A 23,438-nucleotide genomic window follows, 5' to 3' on the forward strand; every position below is an offset into this window, starting at 1 on the left:
TATCTCAGCTCACAATGAAGTCATTCCTAACCATTTCTATGGATCCATCGACCTTTATCCGCCTGTCCCCGTTGTTTTCGACGTCTGCTTAACGATTCCTCCTTTTTGGCGTTTTTTTTCGATCAGAGAGAAAACCGGAGCCTTCATAGATGTGGGTCATATTATCGGCGAAAATGTCAAATGGGATCATTCCGGCTATTGCGTGTGTCGCATGATCTGAGACTCCAGTATACTCTTTAGATTGCTTTTCGGTAAATCGTGCTCATCTTTCGATTATTGCAGGTATCATGTGAGATGTTTTGCAACTACAATCACTGCTATATCACCAGCGTAACCCAATATCGTGGCTTGTGTCCATTGAGGACGTTATTATACCTGATGATCCACCACAGTGGTTCCAGCATAGAGTCCAGTGGAATATCACTTGCATTACTAGACAATGTGATCCGCTTTCTTGCGCCGTCTGTATCGGTCAGATCCACCAAAAGAACTTGCATATGTCCTCGCCAAATATGTATACGTGCAAGAATTTTTTTCGAAGAGATCTGTTCTCTAAAGCGACAGATCACCTATCTGATACGCATCTTCTCCCCTCTAGGTTCGGGAGTTTATTCGCTGCCTCTACTGGCAGTCACCGTCTGTGGGCGGCTACATGCCTTTTTGAGGCAGACAATAGATGCCTTCTGTAAATTGTGCAGCTTAAGCTGGTCTGCTAAAGCAGTGCTGATTCTGCCTTAGATGGGTCACGTCGATCCTTGCATTGAATAAGACTTTGTGCTTTTGAACACTCTCGTTAAAAAATTTCTTGATTTGGCTACGAAAGTGGCTTGATTTCTTTGCTCTCACCTTGATTGTTAGTTCCTCTTGATCCTTCTTGCATTTCCCCCAACTCTTTAAAATGGAGGTCAGCTTTCACCTTTTTTTTTGTATATTTGTGTAGAACATATTGACCGTGCTAGAAATGTTAATCGCCTTGCGGCAGATCTGTTTTTTTTCAGCCTTTTCTAACCTCAAACGTGGTCCAACTTTTGCGATCTTTTCAATTGGACATTATTTCTCTTGTTGGCCCTGGCGTTTTGGACACTATTTTCCGATCTACTGAGGTTTTAGCCTTCATGGTTTTTGGTACCTATTGAATGTGTTCTACTACTCTACCCTAACTCTTTTGTTTCTTCATATATCTGCAGGTATACAGTTGAGAAGCATTTGTGTTGATTCCGTTACCATCCAGTGAGTAGTTTCAGGTTTTCGTCCCGTACCTTGATGGGTCTCACTTTATTTTTGGTACACGACGCGTATTCCGACAGCTCTGCAATTTTCGCTCTAAGCAAAATAAGGTCAGAGTCTAGATTAGGCTTGTGTTCAACACCCATTTTTCTGCGTCAGAGTGATTCTCGTTTTACCAATGTCTTTTGAATGGATCCAACTTTGGATACTGAGGAACCTCCCGTGACCCCGTGCAGTTAGTGTTGTTACGGTTTATGATTGTTCTCCCGTTATGGGTGTTCTAGACAGCGGCGCACTGCTTGTCCACTCCTGTTGCATTTTACATTTTCCCCCTTTGTCCATTTTGTTGTTCTAAACGACCTTTCCATAGCCATTTGTGACCCTGGGTAAGCGTTTTCTTCCCACCCACTCAACTTGCGCATAAAAATACACAGGCAAGCACACATCCCAATGCATATGAACATGTTCTCATAAATTCACCGAACATTCCTTGACTTTCGAGCCACTTTGGAAGTTGAGATCTCCGAACTTGAAGGGGCGAATTATTTGAAATTATTATCATAATATGATTTTGATGGGCTCTCCGCCTAATTGCTTTGGTTTTGCCAGGTTGGAGTTTAAAAATACACTGAAGGTATTCTCCGCCTGTTCTAAATAGCGAATAAAAGGAATGAATGTCTTTCACCATTTAACTTGAGTACCTGCTGTATTGGCATAATCCCACGGTTCTTTTGGATACGGATTGATTCGAAGACCACCTTTAGCACCGCGGAACTGTTTTATACTGAATGTAGGCTCAGCATTCATACCAGTGAATTCGAGGCTTATCTTATACCGCTGCCACAACTAAGGGGTACGACATCCGAGTTTTATACTGCAACCTCGCGCTTGAGTCACAAGGAGCCCTGCACACAATATGGGTGCAACTGAAACTATCATGAAACTCCCAAACAGAAGCCAAGCGCCAATAACCGGGCCGAGACACATCCCCGAGGAATTCTCTCGGAGCACATGCTGGTTCCTATGGGACGAACCTCCAATGAGGCTTTGTGGAACGTGGTACTTCAGACTGGGGATGATTCCAACAGCTAGACTGTAAAAATTAAGTGAGATAGAAATTTGTGGGGTAGCAATCAGCGAATTTCGAAACCACTTTCCTATCGAAAAGTCAACAATGCCGCTAATATGACCTGATCTCGCAACTATAACTCTTGGTTATCGAATACTGTAATGATTGGTATTTGAAATACGCACACGTTTCTCGATACTGGTATCAACAGCCCCCAAAAATACTCGCTTTCCTTTCTTGAGCTGTAATTCCAACGATATAAGCTGGACACGCTGGAATTTAACAGAGTGGGTTGATGAGACTTTCGGGGGGGGGGGGGGTGAACTCCTTTTCCAGTTGTGCTTCTACTGATTGGCTACGGACATCTAATCAGGTCTACTATATCGAGATTTACAAATTGTCTTCTTCATGTGTGTTACAAAAGAGTTGCTGATATCGGTCTCGAAAAAGACCGCCATCAGCCATTCTCCCACTTGTCTCTTGGTTCTGCGGCTGTTTAGTGGGGAACAGAGCGTTATCGAAAATGCCTTTGTCCCTGGTGCGAATGGAGTTGTCAACCATGTTCCAAAAGGGTTTTAGAAGACCTGGTCGACTGCGGAGACGTGAATGCAAATCGATAAATACGAGGAGTTCACCCAACGACAAGAGATTGTAGCAAGTAGATACGGATTGTTCCTCCAAAAGGAAAGGAAATTCCTTTGCTATCACCGAACTCAAATGGAATAAATCTGCCGGTGTCATAATCTCATTCATAAATACAGCGAATCTGAGATCTTTCTCAATGAGTAGAGAAAGGTGATGAATGTTGAGATTGCGAAGATGGACCTTTCTGTATCGACCAAATTAACAACCTTTGGATCAATGCTACATGGAAATAAAATTTGAGGTTCAAAGCGGAATTTGCCGGGTTGCACCTTGTCACCGATACTTTTTCTTCTCGTTGAACGATGTAGAGTGATTCAACGAACCACATTTCCTTTCCCTCGACCTCGACTACGTTGATGACTTATGTTTGCTTGTACGGTGAGTCATGGACGTTGGTCAAACGGTCCCAAATTTTGAGAAGATGGTGCGTAGAGTCAGGCTAAAGATATACACGAACAAAATCAGGTTCTCAATTTGACTGGTAATCGCACTAATCTAACCTGCATTAATGGGAAGAACACCGAAGGTGTTCATATATTTATATTGTACTCATTCATATAATGAAGTACTTGGATTGGAGAGTGAGAGTGGTTTTGCTTCTCTCCAACCGGCTAGCAGTTTCTGGTGGAAGGTCGGTTGTCAACTTTAGACTTCCGTATCATATAAGACAGCTAGACTGCGAACTCGAAGCCAGATCATTGGAATTCGCAGTAACGAACTTCCGCTGACTTATTTTGAAGAAGATACAATGGAGCGATGATCTCAGGATTCGCTCTACACTCCAGTAGCGATAATACAATAACTATGAATATCCATAAGCGTACGACACTACCTGAAGTGGAAGTAATAGAGGCTATATCAGTCCAAAGTGTAAACAATCCAAAAGAATGTTATGTTCCTCAAGTGGTCATGCATTTTGCGTATTTTCCCATCCGATACAGATTACGATATTATTTGCTGGACTGGTGCGAAAAAGGAAGAATTTTAGATACTCCTACGACGCGATCCATTGGGGACATTGATTTTCAATTCAAATACATCAACAGAAATTGCTTCCAGAATATGCAGCGTAGAAATATTAGATAGGTTTGGTCTTACAGTCTCATTTTGCTGATGCTACTTTGTAGAATTACGATACATATAAGTTAGGATGTGATCTAAATAATCCAATATATACATTTGTACATCATATTTGGATACAGATACACCCTTCAATAAGAATAATTTAAAATGTTGAAATAATGATTTTAGCAAAGTCTTTTGCTGAGCATTCTGCCCGCTCATACGGCTGAAAGGTTGGAAAAGGACATTCGTGAGATGATTGAGAAAATAAAAGAAGAAAAGGCCAGACTCGATTACGCGACAATAATTCCGAAGAACGACGAGTAGGTTTGCCTATATTGGGACTTTTATATTTTATCTAAGGAATTTGTTTTCTATTTAGATACTTAAATGGTGGGACAGTCAAAAAGTGGAGGAGACAACCGGCAACGTAAGAAATTCTTGATTTGATTTATTGGAATGAAATTCAATATTTTTGTTGTTGTGATTTCAGGAAGCTATACGTTGAAGAGCATAACGAAGTGTCAGTATTGTACGCAGATGTCGTCAATTATACTTACATGACAACGCAGTTGGACGTCAAACCCTTGGTTGAAACACTTCATGAGCTTTTTGTGAAATTTGATCAAGCGTCCGAGGTAATTTGGTGACCAAATATAAATGAGTGTACGTAGAAGACTTTAATGTAGTGGGGGAACATAGTATGTATTGTATTTGTTTGAGTTACACTGCAAACTTTTGGTTTTAGGTGAAGCGGTATCAATTGTCTAATCTTCATTGTTCTTTCCGGCAATACGAATAGGAAAGGTGTATTGATCCATTTCATTGCAAACCGTTGTTTGCCCCGAAGCTCCCTGCGTTCGTTGATCCGTTTCCATGTTTTTCTAACCGTCTTGGTATCTTGATGCTCTTTCTATTGGTATTAAATGTAAATCTCCTTTGAGGCTGATGCCAGCGCCATTTATAATTCGCGTATTCAGAGCCAACTCCTGAGTCTAATATAGAATGCCAGGAAAAAGGCGTATAACGATTAAGCTTAGAAGATGAAGTCAAATGTACGTGGAGTCTAGCTAGGAAGTAAATTGAGAAACTCATGCCACCTATATTTGGGAAACTTAAAAACGGCGTTCGAGACCAGGATAGACTGCTATTCAGGGTTTCACTTTCAGAATATTTATAATAGTAATTTAGGGGCCCCACATTAATCTTAGGTTACTCATGATAGGAGCCATTTGTAATCAATTAATGATGTGGGAATGGTGGTGGTGACTGTTACCCACAGCGAGGACAGCACCGAAAATTAAGACATTTCGATCATTCGTGTTGGAAAATAGTGCCTAAATGCAGTTCATGCAAAACACTAATCTTTACAGACCTGTATATAAATCATCCCAAATAGAGGTTTATGCGGATGATTTAACTTGACAAGACAGTGAAAGAAATCGAACAAAGAAAAGACTAAGTCCATACCACAAACTCGAAAAAAGACAATAATTATAAAAAATCTCCTATTGAACGATGAGCAATGGAAACACTTGTTCCACCGTTGAATGACTTGGATGAGTCAGTGAAAAAAGACAAGAATGAAATGGACGATGTGACGTGAAAGGGTACGGTTGGCGGCCCTTATTAAATTCTGCTGCCAATATTAAAAAAATGTACACAAAAGAACAAAACTAGCAATCAACAAGACACTGATGATAAAGTCCTTTGCTAGTACAATGAAACCACAAAGAGAAATCAGACGAGAGAGCAAGAAATCAGTGCCTTCGGGCGGCGAGTTTGAATACAGTGTGGAAAGATGGCTGATGACGAATTAGATACAGCGGGGAATTGTACCTTCTATATGATGAGCAGGAAGTCACTATTCACATCAAAATTCAAATCAATGACAAGAAATTGGCTGACGCTTACTCACAATCAAGGCAGAAAACAGATGACCACCTAGCAAGTCTCGAAACGAAAAGAGGAACTCGATTAACATAAGTTACATGCTGCTTGGTTTTGGCGATTGCTCCACTAAGAAGGGTATGCGTAGACTGTGGCGCCATAAAAGAAGTAGAAAGGACATAACGTGAAGCCCCGAATATTCTACTCCCGATCCAGTGAGTATACTTTGTTGTGAACATAAAACATTACTCTTTCTGTGTCGGGTTGAAGAATCGAAGGAAGAAATATTGGGTTGGTAACGGGGGTAAAGGTTTTGTCGTCCCCAAAATTTAATTCTTTTCTAATTCTCAGATATCAAACATGGAAAGATAGACGTTGATGTTTGATTGCCAATGAAGGTTTGCAGTCTTTGTGTAAAACAAAACCTTATTAGAATCGGATCATACGAATTTTTCTTAGAAACGTTTATACCAATCGACATCAAATTTGTTGGAAAGGTGGGAACTGTGAACGCTCACGCATATAGCGAGCTACACCGTTCTACGTGGAGTTTGGGAAAAAGTCTCTATACATTCTAAAGGGGGGAGTAATTTAAAAAAAAAAATTGGTCATTTGGGGTATAAAACGAAAGGTCAAGATTAGTACCTTTCGATGATGGCCTCAGTTCTAACATTTAATGCAACAGTGGGGAAGACGGGCTGGCAAGTTGTCATTTCTTTCACGGACCCATTATCAAAACCTTGTCACCTGAAAATACCCTCCATATCGATATCTGTTCAAATAAAGTTAATAATAGTATATTACTATAATTTTCAGTAATTGACTGCACACCACCCCTCCTCCTTTAAGTTCAGCCAACAATCAGGAAATTACAGTGATATAGGCTATAATATAATGCATGATGCTACCCAGTTTCATGAAATCACACTACTTTTATCAAAGCCATAGTAGATCAAAATTGTCGTTTCAGTGCAAATTCTCAGACCTTGAAAGTCAGTATAACGCTAAAGAGGATATTCTGACATAACATGTTCATATACATTACGTATTGGTAAGTTGGCGTCTGATGAGTTGCCTCTGCACTGGAGGAAACCATCATCTATATTTGTAAAGGCTTGGGTTCTAGCCCTAAATGAGAGATCCAAGGGCCAGAAACAGAAAGAAAATTCCTTTTCCAGTCCCGCTCAGCCATCAAGTAAATGGCCTAGAACTCCCACACATTCCTAAACACGAGCTTACTTTCTAATTTTTTTTTTGTGTGAAACAAAACTTTATTAAAATCAGTTTATTGCCTGTCTGTCTATTTGTCACACCTATTATCTCAGAAATGGTTACACCTTATAGTATGAAATAGGTCCAAGTTAAGTTTAAGGGGAGTGTGCATTTTTTTTACCGAATATAGCTATGTGCGATATCAAATGAAAGACCTCGATCAGTACCTTCCGAAATCAATCTTACTTTTGACATTCGTTAAAAGGGCGGAGTTAAGGCTATTAAGTTACAATTTCTTTCCCATTCTCGGAAACCACTTAGTTGAAAAATATGCAAAAAATCGTAAGCATATCCTTAATACAGATATCTGTTCAAATAAAGTTAATAATAGTTTATTTCTCTGTATTTTGGGAGATTTTTTTTAGCTGGGGTTATGTACACCCGTGTGTCTGGATGGCTCAAGTGGTTAGAGCGCTGGATTGTCGTAGCGGAAGGTCGTGGTTCAAATCTCGCTGGGGGCAGAGGAATTTTTTATCGCGACTGGATGTCGGATACCAGTGGACTGTCAATGAGTACATGAATCAAATCAGGGTAATAATCTCAGGCGAGCGCAATGCTGACCAAATTGACTCCTACAGTGTAGTGTACCTGTAGTGTACCTTTACGGTCTTGAATGAAGTGCTCTAACACACTTGAATGATCCAATATGGATTGTTGCGCCAACGATTATTATTATTATCTACACCCGAAGAACATCCCGAAAAATGATAATAATACATAGTGAAGAGAAGTTGCACCGCGTACTAAAAACACTATTCTGTCCTCTTAATGGCAATAGTATATCTGATCGACGTATCAACAAACTAAAATCTAAAATTTACTGCAATATCGTCCATTCTGTCTGTACTATGGTTCTGAATTTTGACCGAATATAAAAGACAACGAACGGCGTGTTGCAGTAATGGAGACAAAGATGTTGCGTTGGACGGAGGACGGAGGATATCCACGATCGATATGGGGTGGAAACGATCATAGAATCATGGCGAGATAGGCGTCTTCGATGGTATGGTGACGTAATTCGTGCTAAGGGTCCTCCGAAACAACGGTGGCTTGATACGCTGGATGGGGATTTAAAAGCCTCGAGATTTCATTCAGATCAGGCATTTGATAAATCAAAATTGCGAAACCAACCCCGCTTGTGAACGGGAGAAAGATTGAAGAAAAAGAAAAATGGTAATAGTATACCTAATAACTATAGTACTTTCCAGATTCTACGTGTTTTAGCTCAACATCTGATATTAATAATTCTCCCTACTTTGCACAAGTGCTGGACATGGTCCAGGAATATGTAAGGAAATTTCAACACTCTCTCCACAGAATCTACAAACAGTGCCTACAGATGTCACTAGCTCTCCCAAGTGGTAATTTGGCTTGCAATGAATAGAAATTATTACAACGCTGATTGTAAGGCTCCCATTGGTGAAGTTTAAAGCATGCTGCGAGTGCTTTGGTTCATATCCCTTTGCACCTTGGACTGTTTCATTTCTGGCAAGTTTAGCCAGTATAGTTCACTCAACCGTTCCTACTCATTCCTTAGTGCTATGGCCATAAAACCCTTCCCGATCCCACAAAAAGGTTCTGGTTCCTATAGCAGCCGTCGTGCTCTTCTCTTGGCCAATTCATTTGCTGGCTCTTTGCAATTTAACCCAATGTGCCCAGGAACCCAAAGTATTTAAACCTTTTTGTGCGAGCCCAGTGTATTCAGTTGATCAATGTTCTCTTATATCAATTCAGAGTTCACCTGATGCTTTGATAATCGCCTGGCTGGAGGAACCAATTGCTATTATCAAAATGACATAGTATATCACAAAGTGTCATAAATTTCATCGCGGTAAAGTGCCATAGGAATTTGAAGTCCAAGTTGTAGTTCGACAGGTTTGCATTCTGTTGCGGATACCATTTTTTCTTATTATCGGTGGTGTTCATCATCGTGCTTGTTTTGCGGACGTGGAGCGGTTCAATGGACAATGACATTTTTCCTCAAATATCTCGGTTATGCTGATTGCATCTGCTCGCTCTGACACGGAGTCATTTATCTTATCCAGATGGTTCAGAATTTGGAGAAGAAGTAAAGTCGCACTGAAGATAAATTCCAACAAAACAGGTTTTCTCAGTCTAACGGATCATCGGGTAATGAGGGGCGTCGAATAGTTGGTATATCTAGGAAACGCAGCTTCCTCAACATCGAGTTCAGGTTATTCCGCATCAACGCTTTCTGTATATTGGCATGCAATGGAACTCAATATCACAGAGAAGTTGACGCGTTATGGGGATAATGGTAATTATAGCGTTATGGGGATAATGGTAATTATAGCAAATTTTAGCTATTAATAACGTAGCTGCTTCTACCTCGTTTTCATCATCCTGCAATTATATTTGTAAGTATATAACAGAGAGGAGATTTCTAACCAATTGCTTCATCTGCAAAATTTCAAGTGTTTACGAGAGGCTTTGGCGGAGACCCGTTCTGGGAATATCTCGTTACTGCCTTGAAATTATCTTAATATGGAGGCTCTACCTACGTTCCCGAAATTCCAAATTGACCAAATTTTGTTCACTCAGCATTTAGTGGGCTAAATAAATGGGGACGTATCCCTCACCTTGAGCTGTTGTTGCGCTATTGCTGCTACCATTACCAACTGGATGGTCATTAGAGGCTGTGAACGTACATACAGACTGATGATTGTGACGTAGTAAATTCAACTCCGCCTTTATTATTGTTCATTACATAATTCATTGTATTGCTTTTATTTTCAACTCCATATAACACATTTAGAAATACAAATAGATCAGTGAAAATACCTTTATTGTAGTCCTTATTTTATTATATTTCAGGAATACAACGTCTTACGAATAAAGTTTTTGGGAGACTGCTATTACTGTGTCTCTGGTGTTCCTAATCCGAATGATCATCATGCTAAAAGCTGCGTGGATTTAGGATTGAGAATGATCAGAGATATTCGAGAAGTACGGTAAATTCTCATGTAAATGAAGATTTTCCACAATTTTTTAAAAATCTTCTATATTAACATTTTCTGTCAGGAATCGCCGTAAGTTGGATATAGACATGCGGATAGGAGTCCATTCAGGAAGTATCATATCTGGAGTGATCGGAGCTTGCAAATGGCAGTACGACATTTGGTCTAGGGATGTTGATATTGCCAATAGATTAGAACAAACAGGAGAAGCTGGGTAAGATATATTTGTAGGGAAAAACAAATTGGATTTCAAACGTTGCCTATTAAAATTATAGACGGGTTCATATTACTGGGCAGACTCTAGCCTTGCTGGATGGTGCCTATATGTACGAAGAAGGCACACAGAAAGCAAAAGAGGATGAGGTCCTTATAAAATATGGAATCAAAACTTACTTAATCAAGTCACATCCGTATATTGAAAGGGTAAGAGACATATAAATTAGTTTCTTAAAGTAGCTTTAGGATGAAATGCGAATTCCCCGCTATTTGTAGTCCGTTCAAATTAAAATTTGGTACTTTTCTTTAAAAGTGTTATTCGGAGGAAGGGCATCGGCAGTCTGTTGGAGTTAAACGCAAATTAGAAATGGGGAAGGTGAGTTAGGTTTATGACCTATGAGTTTAACAAGATTAATCTCTTCTTTCGCTTCAGAGAAAAACACCAATTGATGTAGGAACTCATAAAAATTTCATGCAAAACACAATTGAACAGTATAACCAAATTAGAACCCAGACCAAATTAGAAATGAGCCGCGAACTGGATAAAATGCCAATTGGAAAATTTCAGTGAGTATTGGTAGTTGTCCGGATATTGAAATAACATTTTGAAGGATTTGATATTTTATGTATTTGGATTGTGTTGATCAGTGGGTACTTTATGTTGTACCTTTGTACAAGGTGACGTTAACATCGTTAGCAGGGACAGAAAATTGATTGTTTTCCCCAAATTGGGATTTTAAAGTTTCTGGTCTCTTTAGAGTACGTATTGTTCCGTACCCGTCCATTAAATAAGTGTATTTTTTGAAATGTTTCAGAATATCTATTCGATTATGCTTAGATTGCATGCGCAATGTGACTGTTATTGTAATTGGGGTACCTATTTGAGACTGTTTTCTTTCGAGGATTCGTGTCAACCAAAATTTTGTTAGAATTGACTTTGTCGCTGCTTATTCACGTACTTGGATATAACCATCCTATTTGTCAGGAAGTTTGGTAGGAGAATGGGAACTATGAAATCCCAAGATATCATAACATTGCACGCACATTGCGTATGTTTTGAAGATTCTTTTTTATAAAAGGTTTCCTTCTCAAGTTTTCAAGTCTTGGAGAATGCATACTTATATTTGTATAAACCTGTGTGGCGACCGACCATTCTTTGCCTGGTTCTATGTTGTTCGCCATTCAGCCAGCGACCTCATTCGGATAGTTCGTTTACTTATGTTTGTTTGTTGCTTATAATACAAGTAGCTGGCGCCATCGGCTAAAATATCCGAGTACTTAGCCGCTATGAGGCTTAAAGCTGAAGATTCTATTTAAAATATGACAGCAAATCGCTTTGATGATATAACTCTACTTGGTAGAATTGAACGTGTTCCTGATGCCAAAAGACGCTAGTGTGCAGTACTTCCCTTCGTCAAAGGCTTTCCTGGCTAGATCATAAACCAATTTAATCGCGTCAGCAGCTGGCTGTACTTCTTGGAAGCCAAATTGCCGGCTTTATTAACAACTACTGTTATAATTGATTGGAGGCTGCCCGAAATTGATGAACTGCTCTACAACCTTGCGTATTTAGTAAACTGATAGATCTATAGGATGTTGGATCAACAATAGGCTTACCTGAATCCAGCGCAAGTTTTCACCATTTTTACTCTGCGGGGTAAGACCTTTCTTTTAGAAAGGCTAAGAATACCGATGTAAACAGTTTTGGTGCCATTCTAATCGCCACTTTTAGCGTTTTGTTGGGCATCATTTGATGGGCCAGGACTTTTTCCGTTACTGGAGGCACTTAGTGATACTAGGGGTAGGCAAGGTAGTTTCCTGATGTTGGGGAACCAATGTCGTAACTGTCGTGACGTGATTGGTATATTGTCAACATTTACGGCTTGTATCCTCTGATTCGGAATTTGAATCTTGATAAAGTCCTGAACTGATCCATTGTACTTTTCACGGTACGCCACTGTAACTTTTTACGATCCCGCTTATACTTGAGGAATCGTTGTTCATACTCTGGCATGTTTCTTCGATGTTGACTTCGCCTTCCTTATGGGCTTGCACTCAGTTTGGCATCTCATGAAAACAAATCTTCATTTAACATCGAAGATTCACGCGGTGTGTTTGTTGCGCTCTATCTGCAGCTTCCAGAAATACTGTATATCCTTGTCAAGTTATTTTGATGACCAACCCGTTTGTGGTCTTTTGAGGTTAGGTTTCGTTGCTCTGGGTCGCTTGTCAATCGTCATATATATCGCCTGCTAGTTCGTACGTGTATGCTTCCTTTCTGGGTATCAGTACCTCGGGGTACCGTCTGAGAGAAACAGTTTGCTCTAAAGTACTACTCCACTCACTGACACCAACGTACTTTCTTTTTGCCTTGTATGTGAAGATGAAACCTTAAGAGGATTTTTGGATGCCGTTGAGCATGTTCTTATGGTTCCAATGACACTAAGGCAATCAAATCTAGGAAGTTCATATAGCCCCTTGAGTGTTGTAGTTTGATATGTCTACCCAAAATATGCACCAAAGATAATCATTGGTGGTACCATTGCTCATATATATCCGCCGTAGTATATTTGGGGTGCATACCTATTTCCTTCTCGCTATAGATCTGCAATTTACAAAGGAGTTCGTAGTTTTCTCAAATATTTTACAACTAGCTTCTGTTGCAAACCGATATTTCGGGAACCACTTGTCCCGTTCGTCAGTGGTACAAGTTTCCCCTCTCAACCTTGTAGCACTGATACAATATATCAGAATGCTATACTGTCCATTGCCATTTTTAGAAGGAGACTTAAAATGGCTTCTAGTCTGCTGCGGAGTAATGCTGGAAAAGTGCCATCCGCTCCCGAAGATGTAATCTATCTGTCGAGCATACCTCTTTTCTTTTTCTCCAGTTTTCTTTATTTCCCCCCAAAGAATTTTCCAAAATTATTCCGCTTAGCTTCCATGTGCGATGCAATATAGAAAGTTCATGTGACACCATAACAGCGCAGCAAGAAGTGAGATGTCCGAATGTCTCTAAAGCCGAACCACACATTCTGCACTGGTCGCTCTTCACTCGCTTTTTCATTATGAGCTTTTTATAAGTCCAGGTGGCGACCATGCCCTTTTGAATGGCACATAAATATACCAACTGGTCCTCCAGGTTGGGGTTGGGTAGGGCTGACAACCCTACACGGAAAACAACTTGTTACGAAGCCACAACAGGAGCCCCGGACAGGACGGACTTTAAAACGACGGACCCGGCAACGACAACGGATCAACGATTTGCGCATTTTCTCATGGAACGTGCGCTCCCTGTACAGAGATGAAGGTGATGAGCAGCTAGTCGATACCCTGTCCCAATATAGGGCTGATATAACAGCGTTACAAGAGATGCGATGGACAGGGACCGGTTTCCTGGAGAAGAGCCACTACACCATATATTATAGCGGTCATCCAGTAAACCATGTGCTCGGAGTAGGTTTCTGAGTCAGCCAAAAAATGAAAACTGCTGTTATCGGCTTTGAAAACATAAACGAAGGGCTATGCACTCTGCGCTTGCGAGGCAAGTTTAGAAATATAACCCTCATAAACGTTCACGCCCCTACAGATGAGACTGCAGAGTTGGAGAAGGATACATTCTACGAGGCAGTAGAACGAACCCTCGAAGCCTGTCCCAGATATGATATCAAAATCATACTTGGGGATTTTTACAGCCAAGTAGGGAAGGAGCCCGTATTCAGGCGATTCGTGTGGCTCCCATAGCTTAGACGAAAAAACAAATGATAACGGACTGCGGATAATTTAATTAGCAGGGTCACACGAAATGGTTGTTGGAAGTACGTGGTTTGCGCGGAAAGCGGTCCACAAACATACGTGGGCCTCTCCAGACGGGACCACTTTCAACCAAATTGACCACGTGTTGATCGAACGCCGCCACCTCTCAGCCGTGATGAATGTCAGAACATATAGGGGGGCCAATATAGACTCGGATCACTATCTCGTTGGAATGGTGCTCCGAGCTCGAATAACAATACCACCTAGAATCCCCTCTGACAATCAGGTGAGAGTGAACACACTGAAGCCATCCACAACACAACCCTCCGCGACACCTATAAGAGGGAAATGGATGCCGCAATAACCGCAGTCAACAGAGGACCTGGAGATGAAGCATCAACAAATGATCTTCACAATCACCTGAAGAACGTTATCATGGATACGGCCACAAGCATACTTGGCCCCAACCGCACAAGGAGTCTGAACGGCTGGTTTGACGATGAATGTAAGCTAGGAACGGAACGGAAGCATGCCGCATACCGAGTAATGTTGCATTCCCAAAGAACGCGGGCATGCGCAGAGACTTATCACAAACTCCGTCGAGCGGAGAAGCGACTTCACAGACGGAAAAAGGAAGCCTGGGAGAACCAAAAGTCTGTGAACTAAAAAAATACAGGGAGCAACCGCACCAGGCGCGGAAGTTTTACCAACAAGTCGGCAGGAAGAAGCCTTATACACGTCGATGCTCATCCTGCCGATACAAAGAGGGAAATCCGATTTCCGACAGAATGGGCATATTAGAGCGATGGGTTGAGTACTTTGATGAGCTACTGAACAACCAGAACATCGGCGAGTTGGAGGTCCCACCAACTGAAGACGACGGACAAATACTGCCACCACCAAGTTTAGGAGAAACAGTCTGTGCAATTCATCGGTTAAAAAATCATAAGTCGCCAGGAGCCGATGGAATTACAGCCGAATTGGTTAAATATGGAGGCGACCAGTTACATCAAGTGGTTCATCAACTTGTGCCCAAGGTATGGGACAGCGAATCAATGTCTGACGATTGGCAACGAGGCATTATCTGTCTCATACATAAAAAGGGATATATCACACAGTGCAGCAATTATAGAGGCATCACGTTGCTGAGTACCATCTATAAGATATTCTCCACTATCTTGCTAGGCCGGATAACCCCATACGCCCAGAACATCATTGGCCCATACCAAAGAGGCTTGACTCCAGGCAAATCAGCAACAGATCAGATTTTCTCTCTGCGGCAAGCGATGGAAAAACTGTTGGAATATGGACAACAGTTGCACCACCTATTCATCGACTTTAAAGCCGCCTATAATAGCATAACCAGGGTAAAACTGTACACGGCCATGAGAGAATTCGGTATACCGACGAAATTAATAAGGCTGACTAGGCTGACCCTGACCAATCTGCGAGGCCAGATACAAGGATCACTCTCCAGACCATTCGACATCAGCAACGGTCTACGACAAGGGGATGCGCTATCATGCGTCCTCTTTAACCTGGCTCTCGAGAAAGTGATCCGTGATGCTGAGGTAAATGCAAGAGGTACAATCCTCTTCAAGTCCACCCAACTACTGGCCTATGCTGACGATATCGACATCATGGGAAGAACCAGCCGAGACGTACAAACTGCCTTCATCCAGATCGAGCAGGCGGCGCGAGATCTTGGGCTGTACATCAATGAAGGCAAGACAAAATATATGGTGGCAACGTCAGCACCGAAGACGAATCAACCAACAACATCAAACCGCACTGGTCAAACACGAAGAAGAATAAGGATAGGAGAATATAACTTTGAGACCGTTGACAATTTCTCCTATCTAGGGTCGAAAATCACAACCGATAACAACTACGATGATGAAATCCGCTCACGGTTGTTGTCAGCCAACAGAGCCTATTTCAGCTTACAAAGACTTTTCCGCTCGAAACGTCTCACCATAGGGTCAAAGCTCTTACTGTACAAGACTATGATCTTGCCAGTCCTCATGTATTCCTCGGAAACTTGGGTTCTTAGCAAGAAAAATTGCGAACTCTTGGCCGCGTTCGAGAGAAGAATCCTCTGAAGAATTTTTGGCCCCCTACATGAGGATGGACGATTCCGTAGCCTATACAAGGACGAAATCTATGAGCGATACCATGACCGTCCGGTTGTGGATAAAATCCGGCTCAATAGGTTACGGTGGGCGCATCACTTAATCCGTATGGATGAGGATGATCCCACCCGGAAAGTCTATAAGGGGAATATCTATGGTAGGAAAAGAAGACGAGGCAGACCCTGCCTAAGATGGAGCGATGGAGTAGGTCAGGACGCCAGAGAGCTTTTAGGGATATCGAATTGGTGGACCTCGGCGCAAAACCGGGATGTCTGGAGTTCCTTATTAAGGCAGGTCTAGACCGGATACCGGTTGTTGCGCCGTTGATGATGATAAATATATCCGTCCCAGGAAAGCGCTCTCCACCGCAAACCCATTTGTTCGACAAACGCAGATCACCCTACACATTCCACTCTTAATTGCCTTCGACTTCCATCCATAAATCCGGTCTTGGTTTGACTTCACCCCACTCCGGGGATTAAAAGATCGATCATTCAAGTTAAGTGTGTAATTCATAAAAGCTGCATCCAAGAGTCTCGCCTGCACCTTGGTGTAAAAATAAGAGCGTAATGAGTTGGTGTTACGTTGTACCGCAATGTTAACCATGCCTCTGCCTTCGATGTCTTGAGGCATGTTCATTCGCTCCACGGCATAGTTTAGGTGATGCATTCGGAATGTAGACATAGAAGTCGGTATCCGCGACTGGACGCTTTCCGGATCGATCTTCGACCACGGCAATATTTCGAATGCGTAAGCCAGTAAAGGGATCGTAATGTATTCGCTTATTTTATTCTTCCCCTATGAATTCTGCACCAGCTTCACGTGCGTAGGAATTCGGACAGTAGTGCATCGTCCAAATTACCAACTCGAACATGGGTTTTTTTGCAGAATACCTAGGTATTTGTAGGAGTTCGTCTCTATTATAGCGTGGATATGGAGGCCACCAATGTTATGCTCGGCATGCGGCTCGTGATGATCTTTGCGGATGGCTTCAATTCAACATTTATCTAATGCAAATTCCCTCTCCGTATGCGGATCGGCTCTGAAGTGTTGGTATCGTCAGTGCACTGACAAGGGGCTATACCATCAATGCGAAGCAGATGGTGGACATCGATTAGCCAGGTGTGTGAGAGGCTATAAATCCAGGCTATCGTAATCCATATAACAACTAAATAGATTTCTTTGGCCTCTCGTTGCGTGTTCTACAACTACTGGTTCGATAACAAGTTGCTTTTTGCAACCCCGTGATCTTTCTCGGCAGCTCTTCTGCCTTTCGGACAGCATGTTGGTCGTCTATATCGTCTATGACCCTTCCACTAATAACAGATATTGTATAATACATTTGCAGAGGATTGGTAAGCAAGAATTTTGTACCGCGTTCTTTTTAGGAATTAGGTAGGTAATCCAGCAGTAAGAAGGATAGAAATTCCAGCCGATTAATGACCCAATTTATGCTATGTGCCAACCTGCCATGTGCATTAGTGAATTTTTTGTACCGGAAATTCTGCATTCATTCCAGACCAGGAACTGGTTCTTCGAGCGGTTTATGATCCGTCAAATCTCTTCATCGGTAACTTTCGCAAAATTAATGCCCGGCATAGTTGCGAGTGTCTTCGGTATTCCATTCAGCATGCTGGGCTCAGTAACCCCCGAATTTCTTCCCAATACTTTTTTGCTTACCTTACTGAAAAATGGACTGTCTGGACGCACTGTTGGGATTTGTTGAGTATTTGAAAACACTTTGTTCGTTCTTCGCGTTCGTTGCATTCTGAACACGTCTGGAGCGACTCTCGCCATACCGTCGCAACCGATTGCACACGATAGAAATGTTCTACTTCAGTGTGTCCAGAATTTTAACTATTGGTGTCCCGCAGGGGATGGCATAGTTTCGGTAAATCCCCTGCACTTGCATTGGTGCATGCTGCTGATGATCGCGCCGCCTAGACGTGGAACTGCCTCAAGATTAGTAGTTCTGACGCCGTGCCGTTCTTTACAGGAGCCCGACCCAACTACCAAATTAGGTGACTCCCGGCAGTTATCCATACTGAACGTTAGTTTCCTCCTTCTCCTCATTTGTTAGATGAATATTTTATGCTTGATTACCGGGTGTGGTGATAGCTTCCTTGAGCTTTATTCTGCTGGATTCATGTTTTAATTTCGTCATTTCATTTGCGCTTTTTTATAGTTCACTTCCTAGATGACGTCCTTTTTCCGATTTACATTATAACTTTCATATTGTTCTCGGTTACCCTTTCTTTTGTATAGAGAGAAAATCAGGACTAAATGCCAATATCGACAACATGTGGTACTATCTGGTCGACATTTCTCTGAATCCTCTTTCACCGTAAATAGTTGATTTGATGTAGCTTATGTTTTCAACGTAAAGTGCGAGCATCCTCTCCAAAATATTTGGTATATAGTTTGCTTTTATACCAGCCATCACCATTCCATATTTATTGGATCAGCATGGGGATATTCTATACCACACAAGTACTCGCACTTTTTGGGAGTTCCTGCGGTATTCGCTTAATGCCCGGTCATTTGTTTGATGTCAATCTTTTGATGCTAACATTTGCCGATTATTGCTGACGCTGGCGTTCCTCAAGTCCTCAAGCAATATTTTAACATCATGTTGGGGCAGCGAATGGTGAAACTATCCTTCAATGCTTTTTCTTTATTTTCTGTTGGAGCATAACAATGGTAAGCCATGCTTGAAAAATTTAATTCTTATTCGAATCACCAAAAGTTATTCGATGTGTTTCATGTGTTATAGTTCCAGAATCTTGGTTTCAAAAAAGTCTTCCACTTTCGAAAATTGTGTGCGATTTCCTATCCATATTTCACTGGCGTTTTCTGAACTACGACGATATTTAATTTGCATTTTTTCACCTGTTTTAATTGGAGTTTTATTCTCGCTGCTCTGTGTAGGGATTGCACGTTCCAGGTTCTAATACTATAATTCGGGATCCGTTTGCCAGTTCATTGCTTTTGAGTCAGTCCCATCCAACTCTGTGGGTTAGGTTTCCGCACGGTTGTTTTTTCCAAGGTAGCTAGTTGTTTTCCCGTCCACCAACCTTCAACCTGGATGACCAGGTCAATCAAGGAAAAGAATTGACATCGAGTAAGATTTAATATTGTGTTATCCCAGTTATGCGAAGCGTCTACCAAAACCTTCATTATCAGTTCCTCTGACCTCTGCAATTTTACTAAGGATAGTATTAAATACGTTCTCTCAAACTATGCTCCTCTGCCTGGGCTTGGGACCAGCATGTTGGATATGCAGCATTACCGAGTTTATTATTACTATGTTTTTTTTTGTAGGTAGATTGTTACTATTTGTACCCCTGTTATATCGAAGTATAGAATAGTGAATCTTACATCTTTGGCCACGTTAGAAAGGCTAGTGACCTATCAGACACTTCCTTCCTCTTAGGTTCGAGTTTGAATTTTTTGGGAATATTTCTCTCTTCCGGGCTGATTGCGATGATTCCGCTCTTTTTGCCTTTGTTAGCGAAGCCTTAACCTTGTTGAGAGCCACTTCGGATTTCAAGTAGCGCAGTTACGGTTTGGTATGCAGTCACTTACTAATGGTCCTGATAGACGAATTGCATCGACTCTTTTTATCCCTCAAATTTCTGAAATTATAAATATTTGGATGGAAAATATGTACCTACTTTGTCAACCCTTATTCCTACTATCCATGCTGTAGATCTAATTAGTTTATTTTGAAGATAAATTGCTACCCGAAAAGGAGTTTAATTAGGGTTACAAATTAATTGTAAATTACTGGCGAAGTCGTCGAAAAAGATGCTCTTCTCTCGTAACTCGACTCAACTGATTTCAATTAGGTTAACCTTTTTTACATTTTTCAATCAAGTCTCAATGTGTGTGGCTGTCATTTTGGATTCCGTAAAGTTAAGAAATGGTGACAAAAGTTTCAGCAGATAAATGCAAGTGTGGTGTTTTAAGACTACATCATTTTCGGCTTCCAATGTTCAAACATCAAATAATTAATATCAAAAGTTTTTGTTCCAGGGGTGTCATACCATCTGTGTCAATGTTAAACGGGGCCATATATGTTTGTTCAAAGTGGCAGATTCGTCCACTATTCCTCAATATTAACATTTCAAAAATATTCTTTTCAGCTTGAATAAGTTGTGCCTCGGGACCCCAAAACGTCTAACACAGGACGAGCTTGAGGAACAGAACTTCCGTAGCAATGTGTCTACGTTATTTCTGTTTTTCAAAAACTGGCAATGGGAACTTCTGTTCCTTGTCGAGCCCGATGTCATGCTAAAATACAGTAGTTTAATTGGCTTAGCAACATTCCTAGGAATTTTTGCTATGCAAAGTATAAATGTATTGTAAGTACGCACCAGTGTTGTGCTCGTGTTGGGTGTTAAAGTATTGTTGTATTTGTGGTACGTGTTACCTAATCAGGTTACCGAATTTTAGCGAAGGACGATTCTTTTGGGTCGTGAATGCATTGGTTGGAGTATTTCTCATGCTATTCATTCCGTTGACGTGGTTCAAAAAACTGTGGATCATATTCAATCCGCCCACCGAAGACGACGTTGATGATTGCGGGTTTCCCAGAAATCGATTTTTGCGGTTTTTGTACGAAGCCTCACATCGTATTATGCGGAGTATTCTCAGCAGGACGGTTATATATTTAACAATCGTTGCTACGTTGTGTGTTACAACGTTGTTGCATTTGGTAAGTGGTCCGCTCGATACACATTCGCAGGATCGTAAATGGATGTTTCTTTCCAGATAGAGTGTGAAAGATTCAATGAACCGGATCATTCAAACGAGGAATTGTTTACCCCAACTAATGCTACTACGGAAGCCTATCCGGTGTTATGTTTCAATTCTTGGGTAAGTTATTTTTGGATTGTTACACCCAGGGCTCATTTTATTTCAACAAATAGGCAATAACGGAAAGTTTGGTGCTAACCATCGCAATGAGCTTCCTCTTTGTTCGAATTCCTTTCTTATTCAAGTTCCTGGTTGGGTTTGTGATTGTGGCAGTATATTCGTGGTTGGTTTTCGATAAGTATCCGTACGTTTACGATTTGAGCGCGAGCACTAACTTGGGACTGGAGGCCAAATATGCCCACATATTCACGATACTTATAACATTTGGAATATTCCATTTGGTCGATCGTCAGACGGAGTACCTAGCGAAAGTAGATTACAAGTAAGGCATTTTAGTGGTTCTTATGCAGAAAAGATAATAGTTTTATTTTTTAGCTGGAAACGTCAACTTCAAAAGAAGCAAGAAGACGCTGAATTTACGAATGAGACTATCAAAGTCCTAGTACAGAATATTCTGCCTGGCCACGTAGGTATGTATCTTTTTTGTAATGTAGGGAAGGATTTAGCAATTAGTGCCTAGCACGAAATATATACACATACAATTTGTGAGAATATCCAATTTAATGTGATACTGACATTCACAGTATTGAATTTGCACAGAAGCGACGACTTTGACCCATTATAACTTCGATTTCCACCAAACTTGGTAAAATCGTGCTATGCTATATCCTAATTACTACAAAATTTCGTTATTCTAGAATGCACTTAAAGGGGATTCTGTGGTCAATTACTAAAAATTATAGTAATGTACTATTATTAATTTTATTTGAACAGGTATTGATCGGTATGGAGGGTATTTCGGAGCCTAAGACCAATATAGTGGCAACCTCTTGATTTTTTTCAGATTTTTCCGTTAAGTAGTTTCTGAGAATGGGTCCGTTAAAGAAATGATCACTTTCAACCCCCTGCACTCCCCATCTTTCTAACAAATGTAAAAACTAAAACCGGCTTGGAAAAGTACTAACCTTTAATTTGATACCCCACATGACTATATTTGATGAAATAAAAATTACATTCCCCTTTTGCATGTATGGGGACCCCCCCCCCCTGAACTTCGACGTAAAACAGACAGACAATAAACCGATTTTAATAAGGTTTTGTGTTTACACAACGTGGAGGGGTGAACCTGTCTCGTGATGAGTCAAGGGGCTGGTTGACATTCCGGCACAACATCACCGCGAAGTCGACTCGCGTTTACTTCCACAACAAACCATCACCATTTATGCGCACAACCATCCAACCGGCGGTTGGGCTATGTCGAAGTCTCGGTGTTTATGAGTGTTGTTGCTACTACATACTGAATCATGGCTAATTCCTCCTTATGTATGTAAGTTTGCTGTTGTTGCTGGTACTCACGATTGAGACGGCACAGTTACATATATAAAATTTCACCTTAGCCAAAAACAAGCGTTAGTAATGCACTGGACAAAACGAAACAAATGATGTGGATGCTGCGGAGCCGGAAATATTATAGCTTCACTTATTGGAACTAGGTCCTGTTATTATATATACACAAACCATATAGGTATGTTGTGCTCACATCCGAAATGAGGACATGCTCAATCGATATGCGGTTACACTCATCATTGAAAAATTGCGAGATAAGCATCTTCGATGATATGGTTATGTGATTAGTGCTGATGAGAACTTGCTAGCAAGTATGGGCCTGAACATCGAAGTTGATGGGAAACGACCGAATTGATGTCAGTTGTTGATCCGAGTCCACACTGACGATCTGAGACACCTTCACGGCTCTGGACATCTGAGAGTCATCTATTGTTAGTTATCCTTTCCAATATTTTCACCACTGTATCTAACAGAAATATGGGTCTATATAGGGATGACTCTCCTAGGATTTGATAAGCATCAGATTCTCCCGCTTCTATGATGGAAGAAACATTCCTTAGGGCATGCACTTTTCGAACAACTCAGTGAACATGTCCTGTCTAGACTTCATTCAGTCTATACACATATGTTGTCCTCTATTTTACTGTAGGTTTATAGCAGCTTGGGTTAGATTGCTGCAGTAATTGTTTTCGCATCAAAAGATTTCTGGAAAACGTCAGTGCCCCTCTCTTTTGCTACATGATTTCCATTTGGTTTGTGAAGATGAACGGCCTCTGAGTCGTCCCATAGCAATGCGACTGGATTACATCTGTTCCTGAGCAGAGTTCCTTAAAGAAATTTGTATTGCTTTGGCTAATAGCCAGTTCAAGGCTTCTTCGAGCTTCCTTTTAGTTGTGTCCTTTTTCCCCTGATTGTTCCTATCTCCGGCCTTCTGAGTCGCTCGTCTGGTTCAATGGGAAATTAACC

At 41.2% G+C, this 23,438-nt stretch overlaps 1 protein-coding gene across 2 annotated transcripts in view; it reads left to right on the plus strand.

The window, feature by feature from the left end:
• Positions 1-23,438, plus strand: part of LOC119649037 (adenylyl cyclase X E) — a 74,962-nt gene that overhangs the window by 43,240 nt on the left and 8,284 nt on the right. The window contains exons 6-18 of one of the 2 annotated variants that reach the window (XM_038050996.1): positions 4,193-4,326; positions 4,386-4,433; positions 4,497-4,641; positions 10,001-10,137; positions 10,208-10,357; positions 10,419-10,566; positions 10,673-10,735; positions 10,793-10,926; positions 20,393-20,611; positions 20,688-20,964; positions 21,021-21,125; positions 21,179-21,447; positions 21,501-21,595. In XM_038050996.1, the coding sequence (XP_037906924.1) occupies positions 4,193-4,326; positions 4,386-4,433; positions 4,497-4,641; positions 10,001-10,137; positions 10,208-10,357; positions 10,419-10,566; positions 10,673-10,735; positions 10,793-10,926; positions 20,393-20,611; positions 20,688-20,964; positions 21,021-21,125; positions 21,179-21,447; positions 21,501-21,595 (1,924 nt within the window). The remainder of the gene's footprint in view (positions 1-4,192; positions 4,327-4,385; positions 4,434-4,496; positions 4,642-10,000; positions 10,138-10,207; positions 10,358-10,418; positions 10,567-10,672; positions 10,736-10,792; positions 10,927-20,392; positions 20,612-20,687; positions 20,965-21,020; positions 21,126-21,178; positions 21,448-21,500; positions 21,596-23,438) is intronic. The other variant, XM_038050997.1, reaches the window with a different exon arrangement.

The sequence above is a fragment of the Hermetia illucens genome, chromosome 2 (genome assembly GCF_905115235.1).
Source record: "Hermetia illucens chromosome 2, iHerIll2.2.curated.20191125, whole genome shotgun sequence".
Lineage (NCBI taxonomy): Eukaryota > Metazoa > Arthropoda > Insecta > Diptera > Stratiomyidae > Hermetia > Hermetia illucens.